The 21,147-nt window shown below is 41.4% G+C and overlaps 1 protein-coding gene and 1 long non-coding RNA gene across 3 annotated transcripts; one reads left to right on the top strand and one right to left on the bottom strand.

Moving 5' to 3' along the window:
• The first annotated feature begins 6,340 nt into the window (after positions 1-6,340).
• Positions 6,341-10,142, top strand: LOC140070779 (uncharacterized). 2 transcript variants are annotated; one of them, XR_011848985.1, is made up of 4 exons: positions 6,341-6,944; positions 7,682-7,828; positions 7,911-9,958; positions 10,017-10,142. It is a non-coding gene; the product is annotated as an uncharacterized lncRNA (long non-coding RNA). The 2 variants fall into 2 exon arrangements; XR_011848984.1 differs by lacking the exon at positions 10,017-10,142 and having other exon boundaries at positions 6,428-6,944; positions 7,911-9,959.
• Positions 9,670-11,602, bottom strand: LOC140070778 (uncharacterized). Its single transcript, XM_072117669.1, has 3 exons — positions 11,293-11,602; positions 11,057-11,210; positions 9,670-10,414 (listed from the first exon to the last, which is right to left on the bottom strand). The coding sequence occupies exons 1-3, from the start codon at positions 11,417-11,419 to the stop codon at positions 9,670-9,672; spliced, it is 1,026 nt and encodes a 341-aa protein (XP_071973770.1). The 5' UTR covers positions 11,420-11,602.
• Positions 11,603-21,147: the final 9,545 nt, after the last annotated feature.

The raw sequence follows: 21,147 nt of genomic DNA, 5'->3' as shown, positions 1-21,147 counted from the left end.
GAATAAATTAAATGATGAAACGCACTGCAACGCTTGATGCCCAATTCCTCCCGAGTGTACTGATACCCCATATGTGGTGGTGACTGCTGTACGGGCGCACGGCCGAGTATAGAATGAATGGAGGCGCCATTCACTGCAGATTTGTATTGTCACATTGTACGACCTATAAATTTTTTTTTTTTTTGGTAATACAAACATATGAGGGCTTATTATGTACGGGATGAGATACAATGTATAGATAATTTATTTTGGGAGTCTAAAGCTTATTCTTGAGATTTTATTAACTATTTCAAGGGGGACACAAACAAAATCATCAATTTTTATTTTGGATTGTTAGCATTTTTTTTTCCCCCGCTCACCGTAACGTAAAAATAATATTTTATCTTTATTCTCTGGTTCACTACGATTGCGGTGATACCTCATTTATATAGTTTTTCTTATTTTTGCTTAATTTTCCTGAGCAAAACCAATATTGGAGAAAATCGCTTTGTTTTTACTATTGACAACTTTTTAGGGCCATAACTTCTGTATTTTTCTGTTGTCAGATCTGGTTGAGGGCTTATTTTTTGCGAAAACAGTTGTTCTTTTCAGTCGTATCATATTAGGGAACGTAACTTTTTTTGATCACTTTTTAGAACATTTTTTGTGATGCTGTTTGATGAAAAATGTTATATTATGGGAAGTTTTCCGAGTTTTTTTTTTACGTAGTTCACCGAGCGGGTTCAATATTGATTTAGATTTATTGTACAGATTAATACGGACGCGGTGATACCAAATATGTATGTTTTTGTGTTTTATTTACTGTATATGCATTTTATGTGTTACTGGGGAGATTATGGGACTTTTATTTTATTTATTTAATTATATTATAAAAAGTTTTAATTTTTTTTTTTTAACTTTTTTACATTTTCCACATTTTGGCTTGAATAAGCGATCATCCGATCACTTATTCAAGCCTCTACACTGCAATAACCTTGTATTGCAGTGTATAGTGTAAGTAACTGAGCATGCTGCGCATGCTCAGTTACTTACAGCCGGGTCCTGCCAGGAAGGCAGGACGCGGCAAGAAGAGGAGCCGACAGCCTCGGGTCACTCGCCGGGACCCGGGGCAGCGGCAGGAGGGATCGGATCCCCCGGTAAGCACACCGGGGGGGTCCGATCCACGGGGGACACACTTGCACGCCGCGGTCATGCTTGACCGCGGCGTGTAAGGGGTTAAACACCCGGGATCGGAGTTTTTCCGATCCTGGGTGTTAGTGCCGGGTCTGGGCTGTGATATCACAGCCCGACACCGGCACTAAACTGACCCGATGTCCCGAAATCTTCTTCTGACGCGGCGCCGTAGAAAGGCGTCGCGTCAGAAGAAGTACCCTTAATGACCGCCGTAGAATCCCGATAGGGCGGTCATTAAGGGGCTAGATCCAAGTGCTTTCAAGGACTTCAAAATGTTCTGTTTTTTTAAACTGATAGTCTTATTACCCAAATAATAAGTAATAACTAACTAAGTAGTAATTACTAACTAACTTTTACCATATGTCGGCTTTGTGTTGGCGTCATTTTAGAAGTGTCCTTTTGTTTTATAATGATGCTAGAAAGATCACAAATCAAATGGCATTCTATATTTTCAAGAAAATTTTACAGTCAATTATTTTAGGGGCCATTTCATTTCTATAGGTGTTATGGAAGTTCTGTTAAAGGGGTTTTCTGAGAGTTGTGAAAAAAAACTAAAGGTGGCCGGCCATACCTATCCGTCCCTATTCACAGCATTGTGTATGGGGGTCGGAAAGTTGTCGGGTCCAGCACTGCTCCTGTGGCCATGTTTGTTTACATGGCGCTTGGACCGGAGCGAAAGCAGCGCGGGACACCGGAGAGCACCAGAAGGTAAGTAGATCTTTATTTTTTTAAGCAGCCCCCTCCGGCCACCTTTATTTTTTTTTCACAACTCTCGGACAACCCCTTTAAGAGAAACCCCCCACATATCATCCCATTCTATTAATTTCAACCCTGAAAGTATTCAAAACAGCAGGTGAACCCTTTATGTATAGAAATGTAAACAAAACAAAGGTTTGATTTGGAATGCACTAATATTTATCATTATTACATTCATTTAACTGCAACATTTACCCACATAAACAGAATAAAAGTAGAAAATACATCTAGGAATATATTCTGCAGTTTTTCCTGAGAAAGAGGATACCCCATACGTGGATGTAACCCGCTGTCACTGCACATGGCAAGGTGCGGAGCGGAAGGAGCCATTGAGTTTTTGTAGTTCAGGATAGTTTTCAGGTGCCATGACATGCCATACCACGGTGACACGTGGTATTTTGGTAACATTTTGACACACAATCCAAAGATTACATTTACTTTGCGTTCAGTTAACATGTTGGAAACACTGGGGCTCATTTACTAAGGGTCCGCGGACCGCGATTCTGTCAAGACCCCCAAGTTTTTGCTGCACGCGATCGGATTGTGGCGCATCGGTGCCAGCTTGCATGCAACAGAAATCGGGGGGGGGGGGGGGGGGCTCGGACAACCAGACGGATTTGGTCAAACCGCGGAATTTAAAAACGAAATTGTGACGCAAGATCCATCACTTACATGCACCAGGAAGAAAAAGGTGAACTCTGGCGGATCTCAGTGTGGAGGCAACACATGAAGGAAATGTGACGCACGACCTTAGTGAATCGTGGCAGACCCGAATCCTCGTCAGACAACACACAGCAGGGATCACAACAGGCCCATGTAAGTAAATGTGCCCCAATGTTACCAAAATATGTCATCACGTGGAATTTTTGTATTGCGTTTTCAAATGCAACGTGTGAACGTGGCCTCAGATACCACACGCCTTCATCCCAGAGAATTTGTAAACTTTTCATCATGTGGTATAGAGGGCATTTTAACCCCTTCCCACTGATAGGTTTTTTCCATTTTACTTTCTGTTTATTGCCTACCCTACTTTCAAAAATCATTAACTTTTTAATTTTTTTAACGTGTACAGAGCTGTGTGAGGGCTTGTTTTCTGCTTAACAAATTGTATTTCCTAGTGATGGTATTTTATATTTATTATTTATTGTTTTATATGTGTTAGGGACTTTTGGGACATTTTAATGCATTTTTTTTTTCAGTGTTTTTGCAACCCCTGAAAATTGCATGTCCTTGTTTGCACCAAATGTTTGGTCCAAAAATGTTGCAAATTCAGCGCAATTATGCAGCATTTGAGGAAAAAAAACACTCCTTAGAACTTTTATCAACCAGTGCAACTGTTCGCAGAATATCTTTATTGCAAAAAAGGCAGAACCAAAATAGGTGCAAATAAATGCACGTGATGAAAGACAGAAGTATGGTAAATTAACCCCTTCTGATGCAAAAACAATAGAAAAGACTTATTAGGGGTTATTGTCTTTAACCAGGTGCTTTTATGTGCACCTTTGCGCAATGCAGCGTTTTTTTTGTGACTTTTAAAAGTTAAGTGACTGATAGTTGCACTGTATTGATCACATTTTAAGGAATGCCTTTGTGCCAAGAAAGTTGTATATCGGTCAGCCAAATTTTCTCCCTTTATGCACCTCAAATTTGTTGAAATCTTGTCATATAAACACTCCTCAGGTTGGTGATAAATCCAATGCAAATTTCACAATTAAAAACCGTCACCAGCTCATTGTGCCAAAATAGATTCAGAGGTAACACTCGTCACTCTCCTTGCTCCGTTCTCCTGTGGTGCCACCCGACACTGAAGGCCACATAGGCGGGGACTCCCATCCTGACCATTGTGGCACACATGATGCAGCATTACTTTCAATGTGTGGTCGAGATGAAATCTCCCCTCTATTCTTTGGATCAGCACGATTGCACTGATACCAAATTTATATAGTTTAATTACGTCTTAAAACCTTTAAAAAAATAAATGTGTCACCATATTGTGAGACCTGTAACCTTTTCCCCTGTGTACTGAGCTGTGTAAGTTGTTTGATGGATGGGATGACGTTTTCACTGATACCATTTTGAAGACTGTATGACCTTCTGATCGCCTATAATTAAAATTTTTATTGGAGGCGAAATTTCTAGAAAATTGGTGATGTGAAAATTTAAGTTCCACTTTCTGTTATGGGGTTCACCACAGTTTGTCTATGACAGATTATAATACAGGATGTCAAATGACAGCTATGGGAGCCTTTCAAAGGCGTCTAGCTGTCATGGCAACTGATCAGTGCCCACCAGGGATGTCACAGGGTGTGATGATTGCTCCCTAAAATATTCCATAGTTTTACCCTCATGGTTAATCTATACAAGGCCCCTTCACCCCCTATGGATTCATTCGGTACAGCCCCCCTCACCTCCATGGATTCCTTATTGTCAAGGAGATATTAATCGTGAATGTATAAGATGGGTTTAACTACAGGGCAATTGCATACTTTGTGGAAATATATGGCATCCATTGAAGCGTCCAGGCTTCGTTTACAACATCCTGGAGATCCTTACAACCTGATAAACTCTGACCTGCAGAATGTTCTGTGGTGACTTCAAAAGCTATTTGGTCACCTCTTCTGTGCACCTACCCCCATCCCTGAATCTAGGGATTTGGAAACAAAGAACTGTTTAAAGGGAACCTACCACCACAAATCTACTTATAAAGGTAGATTGGGTGGTAGGTGGATCAATGGGACGTGAGGATTGCCCTTTTAAGGGCTAATCCTCACGTCCCCACACTTTTTTGTTAACTTTTATTAGACATATATTAAAATTTACTTATGCGGCTACTGGGGCGTGGAGTAGCCGCATCTGAGGGCGCGTTCACACGTTGCGTTTTGGTTGCGTTTTCATTGCGTTTGAAACGCATATACAACAGCTGATGTGAGGTAATTTGACTAATTACATTACCGTTTACGTTTGTAAACGCAATGTTAACTCATGCGTTAACAAAATGCATGTGTTAACGCTTTGTTAGCGCATGCGTTAACATCGCGTTTACGATGCGTTTTGTAAACGGAAACGTTTACAGTGCTGTAATTAGGCAAATCACCTCTCCTCAGCTGTTGTATATGCGTTTCAAACGCAATGAAAACGCAGGTCAAAACGCAACGTGTGAACGCGCCCTGAGGTTACACGAGGCGGCTACTCCACGCCCAGGTAGCCTCTTTTTCCCCTCCTACTCACCCATCTTCGGCGCGCAGCATGCGCAGAAGAGCAGGCCCGCACCTGCGCGGTCACTGCTCCGGAACAGGCGCGGGCCTGCTCTTCTGCGCAGACGGCAGGATTGCCGTAGCTGCGCGCCGAAGATGGGTGAGTAGGAGGGGAAAAGAGGCTACCGGGGCATGGAGTAGCCGCCTCGTGTAACCTCAGATGCGGCTACTCCACGCCCCAGTAGCCGCATAAGTAAGTTTGAATATATGTCTAATAAAAGTTAACAAAAAAGTGTGGGGACGTGAGGATTAGCCCTTAAAAGGGCTATCCTCACGTCCCATTGATCCACCTACCACCCAATCTACCTTTATAGGTAGATTTGTGGTGGTAGGTTCCCTTTAATATTCCTGGACTCTCCCCCTCATTAACACTTTGCCCAATCCTGAATGACTCTCTGGACTAATTAATGAATGGGAGGTTCTGAAACCTGAACCAAACTGAGAAGAAATAAAACAATATGAAATCCAGGAATTGGTGTTCACATTTTGGGGTCTGCTTGACAAGCTAAGTGTGTTCCTTATTTCTCCCACCTCCAGGGAATCAGGATTTACTTTAAGTTGTAAGTTTCTGTTATTTTTCTCCCTTTTTATTTTATAACTGTTTTGCCGTGTTGTGTGTCATTTTATTTTGTAATCCTTTTGTTTTTAATATCCTTTTTATGCAATGACCAACTTTTTGAAATGAAAGCTTTTCACTTTAATTTTGGTCCCTGTATGCTCTGCGAACTCAAAGCCTTGTGAAGTGTGGTTAGCTGTGCTACTGCTAGAGTGCCGAGTGTGCAAGTCTAGTGGTGTGACAAAGTGACTGCTTGAGGGTGCGTTCACACGTTGCATTTTGACCTGCGTTTTCATTGCGTTTGAAACGCATATACAACAGCTGAGGAGAGGTGATTTGCCTAATTACATCACTGTTAACATTTCCGTTTACAAAGCGCATCGTAAACACGATGTCAACGCATGTGTTAACATGTGCGTTTTGTTAACGCATGCGTTTACAAATGTAAACGGTAATGTAATTAGGCAAATCACCTCTCATCAGCTGTTGTATATGCGTTTCAAACGCAATGAAAACGCAACGTGTGAACGTGCCCTTAGTAGCAAGAGTTGATGTAGAGTGGGATACTTATTGGTCCCAGTATAAATGCAATAAGTGGTGGCAGCGGATCTGGGGTTGCTGGATCTGTATGAGGTGTTATTTAGGCTCAATTTGTGTCCTGAGTGAAAGGTGAGCGCAAGTTTGAGTAGGCTAAATTAAGGCCGCGGTCACACGATGCGCCTGACGCATGCGTTGCAAGGCGCACGTTTGGCGCGTGCGTTTGACGCATGCTTCAAGAGCGCATGCGTTACTGTGACGCATGCGTCTTTCTTGCGTTTGCATTGCCAACCCCCAATTGCAAGCCATGGACACCTGTGTAGCAATATATAAGTGCAAACGCAGGTCCGTTTTTTTGTGGTGTTTGTGTTTGATGGTGGTGTCTAATGATGGAGCAATATACTGGGCCAAGCAGAGATATTATCATGGGATGTGGTGCTGTTATTCTTGGACTTGCAGCGCGTCGTCGCAGGCTTCGCAAATTGGTATTTTTCTTTCACTTTTACATTTTGTTTATTTTTTCTAGAACTGCTTTGGAAGTTATTTTTTAATCTTCTTTTAAAGGAACAAAGTCAGCGCCATTTGAGAAGACGATTATGGGTTCATCCTTTGTTGCAAGGACGGGATAGCCACGGACAGTTTTTTCAATTGTTTGTTGAATTACGCAGGTATATATATATATATTTAAAATGTTTCTTACATTATCCTGGTTTAGTAAATACCTGTATATCTGTGGACCAGCGTCTAAGCTATGTTCCGTATTGTCAACAAAATGGACAACCATATTGACTCCAGTCTAAGGTGTGGGTGGGAAATGCATTGGTCACAGCACCACTTCAGAATATAGCCAACAAGGCAACAGAAGTATACAGGCAGGTCAATTCTTTTTTAAATGATGTTACATTATATACTCACCCCTTTGGCAGCCCCGATGCTCTGCGTGGCTCCATGAGTTTGACGTGGCTGATCTTCTTTCTTCCACACGGCTCCTCCTATTTTTTTGGACTTCTGTATTCTGTTGCATAGATGCAGGCAGGCACATACTATGATGCCGCTGATTAATAAGTCATATTATGCAACAGCTGGCAGATAACTATGCCGCCTGTTACAGAACACCAAATACAGAGGAGTGGACACGGGCAATACAGAAGAGTACCCGTGCACACATTGTTGATCCATGTTTTTAATTGCGGCTGTTGTTGTGAAAGTATCCTTATTTTTTATTTTAACCTACATGTTTTTTTTTTTGTTTTTTTTGGACCCCCGTTTTTTTTTTATTTTCAAAAAAGCAAAAAAAAAGCTGGCTTATTTTAAGAATTGTATTGGTTTTATGTATGTGTGCATTTTATTAAGTGCTTTATAGTTAAATATTTATTAAAAAAGTTATCTCTTCTTTGTCTCATAGGTATCCTAATAAATTTCAGGAATATTGCCGTTTAAGTATAGAGCAATATGACTTTTTGCTTGGCCTTATTAAGCAGCAAATAACATTCCAATCTACTGTGATGAGGCAAGCAATATCTCCTGAACAACGTCTACTTGTAACGTTAAGGTTTGTTTTTTTAAATTTTTTAACCTGTAAAAAAGAAATTATTACACCAAAGTGATATCTTTGTTTCTTTCTTTCAATAAAGGTTCCTGGCCACAGGGGAGAGCTATCACTCCATGCAGCATCAGTTTCGGATAGGGAAAAGTACATTGTGCAAGATCATTCCACATACTTGCGCGGTGATATGGGCTGCTTTGCAGCCTCGCTGCATGCCTTTTCCCACCACAAACTATTTTCAAGCCATCTCGAAAGGTTTTGAGGAAAAGACGGATTTCCCAAATTGTCTTGGAGCAATTGATGGGAAGCATATCCGTGTGATACAGCCACCTCATTCAGGGACTCTTTTTTTTCAATTATAAAAAATATTTTTCAATTGTCTTACTTGCCATTGCGGACAGTGACAGTAATTTTATTGCCATTGAAACTGGTTCGTATGGCAGCACAAATGATTCGAGAATACTCGAAACCAGTGCAATGGCAAGACAGCTTCTTCAAAAACATATTAATATTCCTCCGGCCAAAGCACTTACTGGGAGCTCCACAATTCTCCCCCATGTCTTTGTGGCCGACGAGGCATTTGGTCTCCGCACTCACTTATTGAGACCATACTGTAAGCGGGGTTTGACAAATATGAAACGGATTTATAATGCCCGTTTATCTCGAGCCCGCAAGACTGTGGAGTGCGCTTTTGGCATATTAAGTGGGCAATGGCGTTTACTTAAAGCAGCTATATGCCTAAGTGTAGAAAATGTAGACACAGTTGTGAAGGCATGCTGTGTTCTGCATAATTTCAGTCGAATTGGTATGTCTCCACATGCACTGCTTGACGTTGGCAATGATGTCAACCTTGCAAATACAATAGACCAATGCAATTGCCGTGCTTTATCTGGATGGCGCACAAGAGATGAATTTCTCAAATATTTTAATAGTGAGCACGGGGCAGTTGCTTGGCAGTATGATGCCATTTAATTTTTTTTTTTATATTTTTCATTTACTGTATCTGCATTTCATTATTTTGATGGTTGTAATAAAATCTAATTTTTCTTTATTTTGGGCTTATGTGGTTTAACAATGTTCAATGATTCTAAAAACAACTCTTTTTTTTTTTTTTTTTTATTTTATAATGCACTGAAACATTAACCTCTTTTTTTTTTTTTTTTTAAATATCCAAAAGGCTATATTTGTAAAACCAAATTTAGAAAAATACAAAAAAAAAGGTGTTTAAGATTTCAAACACAATATGATCCATTGGATCTCTTTGAAAATTTAAAGTAAATTTTTCAAAAAACAAAAATGGTTAAACCTCATTGCATAAAATTGGATTATGCTTAAACCCAGCAAGTAAGGCCGTGGTCACACGTTCCGGTATCTGTCCTTTCATAATGCAACATTAGCGCACAGGGGACGGTCCTTTCCCTTTGTAAAAATGCATTTTGAGGTATACTTCTGCAAATGACATATTGATCACATGCTTTTGCATGGAAAGGCTTGTAAGTATTGTCAAAGGTCCGCCCCCTGTGCACCAGCATTTCATTATGACTGGACCAATAAAGCCACTGACACATGTTCTGCTTGGAGCCAGTTTTAAATGTAACACAAGCCCAAGGTGTCCGCACTGTGACAAATGGCATATGTGCTTACAGGGATATGCATGTGACAAATAGACACATTGCATGTGTCTCTATATAAATGCATATGTGCATGGGCAGAGGCTAACCACATTTTCACTTGGGTTGCATTATAAACGGACTGTTTGAGCAACATCTGCCTGTATTGTAATGGCTTGACTATAGAAACTTAAAACTTGGATAACAGTTAAACGGAAACTGTAACAATAAAGACTGCTAATTGCGTCGTGTAAGGTCATGGGGTTCATTTGGACTATGTGTTGGTGAAAATGAAAATGTTGAGGCTGGCAATGCAGTTACTGTCTGCAACTCTTCATGTAGCCTTTGCTGTCTCCATGGGCTTGAATCAGAAAGCAGCATTTGAAGATAGGAACTATTTGGATCCTCGGAATATGATGTGCTTGGCAATGCATGAGTTTGTGTAGTTTCTGTTTGGGTACATGTTTGTTTTTTTGGAGGTGATGCAACAAGACTAGTAGTTGGACTAGTTTCAAATGGTTGTGTGGTTGTTGTTTTTGGACACAATAAGTCTTTTAAATTGTTGACCAAAACATCAATACTAGGCAAAATATCACAATTGTCAAACAGTTCCACCACAGTCATGACATAAGCAATAAATAAATTGCGTTTCCCAGCAGGGAAGCGTCTGCATTGGCCCGCTACAACAACACCCAACCCATCATACATGTCTTGTGACCCTGCACGACGCATCATGTTTACCGCCTCATGTTCAATAGCACTTATTGGATCTGACTGCACACGTGCTGCCCTTCTTCGAGTTTGCCTGGTGTTGATGGGTGGTGGTTCTGGTGGAGAGTCATCAATTTCCACGTTTGTTTGTGAATCTGTACCATGTGCATCTTCAACCAAAGATGTGTGGCTCTGCTCCATTGTTTGGTCATCAGTATCGAGATGTTCGTGTGCTTGTCCTCTTGTTTTTTTTGGAATGTTTCCTTGAGTCCTTTTTTTTTTTTTTTTTTAAAAAAGAAAGAAAATAGAGTATAATTGTATGGTAAAAGATCATAATAAGATGCAGTAATTTCATTGTACATTCAAAAATGAAACAAAGTAAAATAATCTTATAATTAAATTTATACTTGAGAGGATCAATCCAAAAAATGCTAGAGTGCTTGTATTGAATAACAAACAACATTGAAGTCAAATGGATACACGAGCTTTTTGTAATGAATAAACACATTGAAAGAACCGTAATCTGCACACATTGCAGATGTTACCTACATCTGCTAACTTATCCAAAGTCATGCAAAGTTATGCATGTGTGTATACCATAAAATTATCAGTTGTTTGTAACATTGGCAATGTGTTGTATTCTGTGTTTTTTCACTGTGTTCTTCAATTCAATGATCCTGTGTTTAAGAATTTATTTGTATTCATATCTTTGCTTCTCTGTGTTTACATAATAAACTGATAAATCTCAAGCTGGGGAAATACTCGTCCAAGCACTGAGCCATTCACAGTATGGCAATACTTGAAAGACCATCAAGCTTTGCCTTTTTTTTTTTTTTTCTTTTCTTTACAGAAATTTACTTAACCTTTTTCAATACATGAATACAAAATGATCTTATTTCTAAAATAAACTTACGGCCGAAGAGTACGAGTTGGTAAGAGAAAAAGTAATTCCTCAAAATGTTGATATGGCCTTTTGTGAGACGGGGAGGAGCCACTCTTTTCATTTATTGCAACTTCTCGTCTGAAGCGATCCCTACATGACCGCCACCTTGTGCGAACCTGCTCTTCTATTTTAAATGATAATTATTTTCTGTTATTATATTTAATTTATTAATAAAAAAAATAAAATCATAAATTTGTTGCACTTACCCATTTTCCACTGTTCACGTGGTTCCATCTCCTCCCAATCGCTGGTTAATTCCTTGCATATTTGAATCCATGCCTGACTTCTTTTGCTTTTGCTGGCATAATGTTTGTGTTGTAAGTCCCATAGCATTGGTCTTTCCTTCACCTATGTATGAGCACACATTTTTTTAAAAATTTTTTACAATGCAAATTGTTTTAATGTTGTAAATAAAAACTATACATTTTAAATTTGTAAATGTGGATTTATGTCAAACATCTTTTTTCTTTTCATTGTGATATTTTGAATGTTTCTTTAATGGCCATTTTTTAAAAATTAAATTTTTAATAAACTTTGTACTATTTAAAAAACGTTGAAATTGTATTCGAGCATTTATTTTTTTTTTATATTTTTTAAGTTCAAACTGAAAAATCGAATTGGCAAAATTTTTTTATAAAAATATATGTGGATGAAAATATAAGCCGTGACCAGTAGTTTAAAACAAAAAAAAATCGTTAACCAATTGTCTCCAGTGTAAGCCCAGGGTGTAGTATACAGCCAGCCACATACAGTATACAGGCAGCCCCCATGTAGTATACAGCCTGGACACCCTATTTTTTAAACAAGACATAACTCAACAATTTATATTCACTCTCTGTTGAGCCCAATCCACGCCACGGCTCCCGGCGGATTCTTCTCTCTTCTGTAGATGGCTGCAGGCCGTAGCACAATACAATGCAGCCCTGTTGACACTGATGACTTCATCAGTGGCAACAGCGCTGCATCATAGTGTGCAACGGCCTTCAGATTGCATGGATGCAACTATGCCAGCTAGAGAAGAGAGAAGATAGAGAATGAAGCACAGGGAGCCGCAATGGGGATCATAAGCCGCAATCAACATTGTGGACAATGGATGTTTTTTACAGAATTTTTTAAATAAAGACTATTGGATAAGCAAAGATGAGCTATTTTTGATTTATTTTGCATGTTAAAAGTAGGCATATACACAAGCATATACAGTATATAGCCTGCGCGCACCATGGAGTATGTAGCTACATGCACACTGCCTTAGGACGTGTTGACACATTCAGCTAACCATCCGTTAATAATGCTATGCTAGTGCACAGGGGGCGGTCCAAGTTCAAAATAGACATGCATTTCTGTTGAAAACAATGTGACCAATAGATCAATTTCTTGATTCACAATGGAGATTTTTGAGAAATTTGGGGACAAAGCCGGCACCCTGTGTGCAAGCGTTTCACTATGAACGGGCGGAGAGTGGAATGTGTATCCATGCCCATATGCTACATTTAATAAAAATTAAGATGGACGTATATACGGCCATTAAATGTTCAACATACATTCAAATGGGATCAAGTCTTCCAACGGTAGCAGTACTGTGCATCACACGTTGTGCTTCGTACCCCGTCCAAAGATTTGACATGTGCAATATTTATGCTGCAAATGACACTTTGAAACATATATACCTATAGAGAGGGTCAAGGCTGAGCAGCACTCACCTCCTCCTCCTCCTCTCCCCCGCAATGTGCACAACATGTTATGGAGTGTGAGGGCGCATTCAGACAATGCATTGTGTAGTGCGTTGGGTTGCGTTTTGATCAATCACATGCTAAGGATACATTGTGGCAGATTTACTTAACCGGCCCATTTGCGATCCATCGGGGCATTCTCTGCACTTGATTCTGGTCCGGCAGGGATTTATTAAGGTAGTTCCGCCGCCGTCCACCAGGTGGCACTGCTGCACTGAAAAGCATCGGAATGCTCTTCAATACACCAAGGCCGGCTGAGTGAAGGTAAGCGCAAGCTCCAAAAATGATTTTCTGTTTTAAAATGCATTTTTTTTTCAAAATACGTTGGGTTTTCATTCATCCACGCCCCTCGATTTCCATTGCGCGCGTGCAAGCGCAAATGCACCACAATCAGATCGCGTGTGCAAAATAACCCATGGCAATGCAGGGAAAATCTGAACAGATCTTATAAATTCTGGTAAGACGTTGGGAAAACACAAATTGTGCCCTTAGTAAATGAACCACATTGTGTCAAAAAAAAACAACACAACATAACACAAGGCATCATCTGAATGCACACGTGTATATACACTGCCAGGCCGCCGTGTTATAAAGCATATTTTAAATGTTAGAAACACATTAGTTTAAAAATTTAGTAAAGAAAAAAGTAAACTCAACAGCAAAGTCACATAAAAAGATTTTAAAGGACAATGCATACAGCATTTACCCCTGCCCCACCACCAAAAAAAAAAAAAAGGTGCTATAGGGAATTAAAGCAAGAATGAGAGACACAGAAAAAGTAAAAAAAACTTACAAGAGAAATGACATGTGAGGCATCAAGATCCGAGCGAACACCAGATGCCATACTGGCAAGTGCACCCTGACACAAATACCACAAGAAATGAAATGCCAACTTTGCAAAAATGTAAACAGCGGGAAAAACATCATGAAAAAGCAGACAGAACCGGTACTGAACGTCAGGCGCATCCGTCAAACGCACACAGAGCTAAACAACGTTCACTGACAACACGCCAGACGCATGCGTCCAGCAACAATATGAAAAACGCAACTGGACGCAAAAACACATGCGCTAAGCGCATAGAAACGCAAGGACGAAACGGAAAGAAAGAAAAGCCATTGATAACCATAGAAAAAAAAAAGGATGCGTCCGTCAAAAAGACGTAGGACGCATGCGTCAGGCGCATCGTGTGACCGCGGCCTAACCCGTACAGTTGCACCCCAAGTCACGTGACGAGGCGGCGGCGTCCTCGCCGTGACTCTTATTTACAGCCTTATGTGGCAGCTCAAGCAACCCTGGCCCCCGGCACTTGTCCAGGTACACCCAGTGCTGGTGCCAGCCCTGACCAGTCATGAAGGGGTTCTCCCTGGACAAAATGACCGGGATCCTCCTTCCCTCTAGAAATCAGCCTACTGCATATAAGAATGAAATGTGGCAGGAGCACTAAGTGAGCGTTGCCCCTCACGGGATACCTTTGGTATAGGTAAATTTTTGTCAAAATTGGTCATTTTAAGGTATATTTACCTCAGGTTTTTGGTCCTCTTTGTCAGAATGGTTTTTAATGTTTTAGGGATCATTTTGGTTTCTTCCATCACCCCTTTGGCAATAAACGTGAGTTGTGAGCCAGATTTTCTGCTTTTATTCTATTTTTAGCCTATTTTCCCAGGTGACCGACCAGCTGTTCGCAGGGAATTTGCGTATATAAGGAGGTACGGATTGTGTCTCTCTCACACCTTTTTTATTTTTTCATAATCTGTGAGGAAGCCACATCGCCCTCCCTTAATTTGGTAGGATGGTTGCATAATTTTATTAGAGGGAATTTAGTGGCCCTTTTAAAGGGGTGGATAAAAGAGTACATTAGATATTCTGAATGGTGGCACCCCTATGACGATGAGAACATGGTTCACCTCTCCAGTTTTGTGGCCTACAAGACCTGCAAGATTTGCAATGCATGGTGGTTCACAAAGGATTGAACTTGCTAAAACCAATGAGAGATCAAGGCTGGGCCTGGCATAGAATTGTACCCCAGCGCAGCCTGGCTGCCAGATACATCAGGAGGCCGGAGACTCTTGATGTATTCGGTGGCACTGGAGGGGGAGATATTCGTAGGGAAGGACATCCATATTAATATTGTTGTTGTGGAGCCCATTTCCATTTCCAGGGCTTGGAACAATCACATCATAAGGACCTGATGTTTTGTATTGTTTGCATACAAAACATCAGGTGCTGGTTACAGATCGCATGTGTTTTAGTTGAAACGTATATGTGATCGAGCCAAGCCCCTCCTCACTCCAGTTCCTCAACCGAACTGTGCGAATGCAGCCTCACAGCTGGATAGAGTTGGAAACTGCAGGCTCCATAGTTTTGTTACGACACCAGAAAATGTGCAGCAGCCACTACAAGAACTTTGAATGTCTTAGGTCTCATCAAGCCATGGCAACAAATGTTTTTAATATTTATTTTTAAAATTCTATACATAAAGGAGTGAACGACACAACAGGTACAAGAAAAGTTTATATAACTAATTGAAACATCTTAAAAAATATTTTTATTTGAATACTTTTTATATAAAAAATTTTATGTAATTATTTTTTTATTGAAATACATTATTTTTTAAAAACATAAAATTAAAGTGGATCAACACTTCTGAGTGAGGTACAGAATCAACTTCTACTTACGTCTGTCCTTACCTCTGGCCTAGCATAGCCCCCAATGTGTCAATCAGAGGTCAGTGAGGACAGGAGACTCTGTGCTGGATCGGTGATAAGGACTGGGGGCACATTCACACGATACGGCTTTTGATGCGTTTTTGACACACTCAAAAGGCTTCAGCCTTGACCACATGCTAAGGTTACATTGCGTTTCCACTGAATTTGCTAAAATGCAATGTAAACTCAGCGTGTGATCAAGGCTGAAGCCTTTTGAATGCTTCAAAAAAGCATTAAAAAACCGCAACTCTTTGTGTGAACGCGCTCTCAGGGCGCGTTCACACGTTGCGCTTTGGTTGCGTTTTCATTGCGTTTTAAAACGCATTACAACAGCTGAGGATAGGTGATTTGCCTAATTACATTACTATTTACATTTGTTAACGCATGCATTAACAAAACGCATGCGTTTACGCGTTGTTAAAGCATGTGTTAACATTGCATTTACAATGCGTTTTGTAAATGCAAATGTTAACAGTAATGTAATTAGGCAAATCACCTCTCCTCAGCTGTTATAATGCGTTTTAAAACGCAATGAAAACGGAACCAAAGCACAACGTGTGAACGCGCCCTCAGGGTTTGTGTGTGGGTTTTTTTTTACACCATTAGAAACCACTAATAATAGATATCAGGCAGGTGTGCTGGAGAGGAGGAAGAGGGGTGAGCACTCCCCTCTAAATAGGGATGCAGGGACATTGCAGTTCACTGCCACACATCTGTGGCACCAGAGCGCCGTCAGGAGCCGTCTACGGGGACATATATACGGCCGCAAACTTGCAGGCGTATATTTGTCCCCACAACGGCAGTGTTAATGAGACCTGAGGGCGCGTTCACACGTTGCGTTTTGGTCGCGTCTTCATTGCGTTTGAAACGCATATACAACAGCTGATGAGAGGTGATTTGCCTAATTACATTACCGTTTACGTTTGGATATGCAATGTTAACGTATGCATTAACAAAACGCATGTGTTAACGCATTGTTAACACATGTGAACATCGCGTTTACGATGCGTTTTGTAAACGGAAATGTTAACAGTGATGTAATTAGGCAAATCACCCCTCCTCAGCTTCAAACGCAATGAAAACGCAGGTCAAAACGCAACGTGTGAACACGCCCTGAGAGTGATGCACTTTCTGAAGCTCCTGGCTGACCATGTAACTTGAAAAATCCTCCTCCACAATGTAGTGACTGATCTGAAAAAAAAAAAAAGATAAAAATGGTTAATAAAAGTGACACTCTACATGTCACCCGCATTCCATCCGTGTCGCCCACCTTGCACCTCCGCATTCCATCCATGTCACTTGCCCTGCACCCCCACATTCCATCCATGTCACTTGCCCTGCAACCCCACATTCCATCCATGTCACCCGCCGTGCAACCTGCATTCCATCCATATCACCTGCCCGACACCCCCACATTTCATCCATGTCACACTCCCTGCACCCCGGAATTCCATCCATGTCATCCACCCTGCACCCCCACATTCTCCTCTCTCCCCTGCACAGCCTGTCTCTGATTTTCTTGCTACTATACCTTGTCACATCAGCAGCCTCTTCCATGGATCTCCACGCTTCCTGTGTGGATTTGTCACGTGGTCATTACATCATCAGAAGTCCTGGGCCGGGGCCAAAAACTTTAGAAAAAATTGGTACTTGCCTCTGGTCGCTCCTCTTCACTTTCTCTCAGGTTCCGGAAAGAGGCACGTCTCTGCCGTCTGCCAGCGTGCACCGCTATGACGCAGCTGCGTCGCTGGCAGATTACATCATAGAGGTGCGTGGCGGCAGAGACGTGCCTCCCAGAACCTAAGGTAAAGTGAAGGGGGGTGCCGGAGGTAAGTGTTGTCTTTATTATTTTTATGGGGGCATTGCTGTGGATATTTCATTGGGTGGGGGGACCCCTACTAGGACATGATAAGTGGGGGAGCACTGCTGGGGTTATTAAATGTCGGGGGAGCACTGCTGTGGTCATTAAATTTTGGAGGGGCACTGCTGGGGTTATTATATGTGGGGGGAGCACTGCTGGGGTCATTATATGACGGGGGAGCACCTCTGTGGACATTATATGACGGGGGAGCACTGCTGGGGACATTATATGGGGGCATTTCATAAAGGGGGGGATTACTGCTGGGGGCATTTCATAAAGTGGGGAGCATTGCTGGGGGCATTTCATAAAGGGAGGGGATTACTGCTGGGGGCATTTCATAAAGGGGGCAGCATTGCTGGGGACATTTCTTTAGGGGGGCACTGCTGGGGGCATTTCGTTATGGGGGAGCACTACTGGGGGCATTTCATTAGGGAGGGCACTTCAGGGGGCATTTAATTAGTGGAGGAGCACTGCTGGGGACATAATTTTATGGGGTGGGGAGCAATGTTGAGGACATTTCATTAATGGGGGAGGACTTTTAAAATTCTGCCAATGAGCCTGAAGAGGTCTTGTGGAGAGGGGGGGGGGGGGGGATTAAAGCCCATCAGTGCTCGAGATTCACACCCCCTCTTCACTCTGCCTGTGTAATCTAGTAGAGTGAAGAGGGGATGCCCTTCAGGCTCATTAGCATAATCATACAAGTTGATTTTAAAAGGAAGAAGGCCATGGATAATAAATATAAGAAGATTGCCACAGTAATGGTGCCTGGTTTGTCATGCTTGATTCTAATGGTAGATTTCCTTTAACCCCTTCACGCTCCGTGACTTATCGGGAGACACGGGGTGCCGGCTGTAACTAACAGCCGGCACCCCAGTGTAACACCCGCGATCGGAGTTGTCTCCGATCGCGGGTGCTTAACCCGTTAAATGCTGCGGTCAGCGCGACCGCGGCATCTAACATGCATCTGGGGGATCTTTCCCCCACGATCGGCCCCCCCGAACCGTTTTCGGGGGGCGCCGATCGTTGCTATAGTAACTCTGGGGTCCGATCTGGACCCCAGAGTTACCTGCAAGAACTGCCAGTAAGATGGCGTCTGTGACGTCATCTTACTGGCACAGTGCCAGCCTATGCAAGTGTATAGGCTGACACTGCTAATATCCTGCAATACATGAGTATTGCAGAATATTATCATGAAGAAGCAATCAGATGATTGCTTCTTCATGTCCCATGGTATAAAAGTGAAAAAGTTAAAAAAAAAAAAAGTTATTCAATAAAAAAATAAAGTCATAAATCACTAAAAATGCCCCAAACCCCCAAAACATATAAAGAGACATATAACTCAAAAAAAAGTCTAAATCATAACACAAACCCCACATATATAGTATCACCGCGTCCGTAACAACCCGTAGAATAAAAGTAAATCATTATTGAACCCCCACGATAAACGCCGTAAAAAAAAACTGCTATAAACCTTCCAAAAATTATGATTTTTACCTTTTCAATCCCACAAAAAATGCTATAAAATGCGATCAAAAAACCATATGTACTCAGACATGATACTGGTGCAAAGTACAACATGTCCCGCAAAAAACAAGCCATCAACCAGCTCCGTAGCCAAAAATGTAACAATGTTATGCCACTTGGAAGACGGCAATACATAAATGATAGATTTTTCCCCACATTAGGGTTTTGTTTGACAAATTTAGTAAAACGTAAGAAAATATATTCATGTCTGGTATCCCCGTAATCGTATCAACCCATAGAATAAAGATAACATGATTATTAGTCTATACCAGTGGTGGCGAACCTATGGCACGGGTGCCAGAGGTGGCACTCAGAGCCCTTTCTGGGGGCACCCAGCACAGAATTTACCAGATAGGACTCAAGGCTTCCTCCTGCAGTCCAAGATAGCCCAGGTCATGCTCAGTGCTATTTTAAAATGACACCTACTTGGCTGCCAGGACTACAGGAGGAGCGAGAAGGTGTGGACAGAGATGGATTATCTTTTGAGCTCCTGCTTTGGGTCCCCTGATTCTTCCTGTTCAGGGGAGACTGGAGGGAAGCTACTATCCAAATGTCTCCTGCTTTCTATTGTATTGGTGTCCTCAGGACGCCAATACGATTGAAACTTGTGATACAGCAGAGATCAATAGGTTACTGCTCAAAGTGTTATGCTGGCACTTTGCGACATAAAAGTGGGTTTTGGTTGTAGTTTGGGCACTCTGTCTCCAAAAGGAAAAAAAAATCTATCTAAATCATTGGTGGCGAACCTATGGCACGGGTGCCAGAGGTGGCACTCGGGACACTCTCTGGGCACCCAGGCCATCACCCCAGAGTTTACAGACATGACTCAAAATCTCCTCCTGCAGTCCCTGGCCACCTAGGATGTGCTGTGATTAGGGCTATTTTAAAGCTACACATCCTTGGCTGCCTGGGATTACAGGAGGAGCAAGGAGGTGCAGACAAGGCCGTGTTATTATTGAAGCTCCTGCTCTGGGTCTCTTCTTTCTTTCAACTGTATTGGTGTCCTCCGGACACTGATACAATTAAAAGATGTGACAAAACAGGTAGCAGCATGTTACTGCTTAAATTGCCATGTTGGCACTTTGCATTTTAATAAGTGGATTTGGTTGTAGTTTGGGCACTCTGTCTCTTAAAGGTTCGCCATCACTGGTCTATACGGTGAACACCAAAAAAAAAAAAAGTAAAAAATCCAGTACAGAATTGATGCTTTTCTACTCCTGCCCTCAAAAAAAGTTCCTAAATTTTCAACAATAGGTGATACCAACCCCAAAATGGTAACAATGGAAAAAGCATCTTGTCCCGCAAAAAAAATGCCGTCACATGGCCCCAATAACGAAAAAGCGAAAATTTTATAGCCTTCAAAAGGGGCCAATGAGGAAACTAAAATCCTGGCAGCTGCAGCGCCCTCCTTCCCTTCTGCACCTCGCTGTGCCCCCATAACACAAGTCACAGCCACATGTGGGGTGTCTTTGTACTCAGGAGAAATTGCAGAACAAATTGTATGGTGGGTTTTCTCTTTTTATATTTTGGAAATGTGTAAATTTTAGTGCTAAATGAACGTATAAGGGAACAATATGACCATTCTAAATTTCACCTCCATTTTGATTCAATTACTATGAAGATCTCAAGGGGTTAACAATCTTCGTAAAAGCTGTTTCTGATAGTTTGAGGGGTGCAGATTTGAAAATGGGTAGATTATATAGGGGGTTTTGATGCTAAATATGTAAAATTTCATTCAAAACTGTATTTATCCCCAAAATAGTCAATTCTGAAAATCCGGAAAAGCGATATTCTATTTGTAAGCCGCGTGACATCAAAATAAATTATCCAGACATTTCAAAAATTATGAAAATGTAAAGTAGACAAATGGGAAATGTTATTCAGCAACTTATTTAGGTGGTAAATCTATCTGCCTGAAAACGCAATGATTTAGAATTTCGAAAATGGCAAATTTTTCAAAAAATGTATCATATTTTCTTTTTTTTTGTAAATAAACGCAAAACTTATCAGCCAAAATTTACCACTAAAATGAAGTACAACATGTGGGGAAAAAACAATCTCAGAATCGCTTTGATAAGTAACAGTGTTCAAAAGTTATAACCATATAAAGAGACGCAAGTCAGAATCCAAAAAATCGGGCTGAGCCTTAAGCTACAAAATGGCTGCGTCCTTAAGGGGTTAACAGGCTGCTGCAGACTTGGTATACAGGGTTGCAGCCTGGCCGTCCTATATTACTTGCT

The sequence above is a fragment of the Engystomops pustulosus genome, chromosome 7 (assembly GCF_040894005.1).
Source record: "Engystomops pustulosus chromosome 7, aEngPut4.maternal, whole genome shotgun sequence".
NCBI classification, from domain to species: Eukaryota; Metazoa; Chordata; class Amphibia; order Anura; family Leptodactylidae; genus Engystomops; species Engystomops pustulosus.
This window is presented reverse-complemented; position numbering and strand designations above follow the sequence as displayed.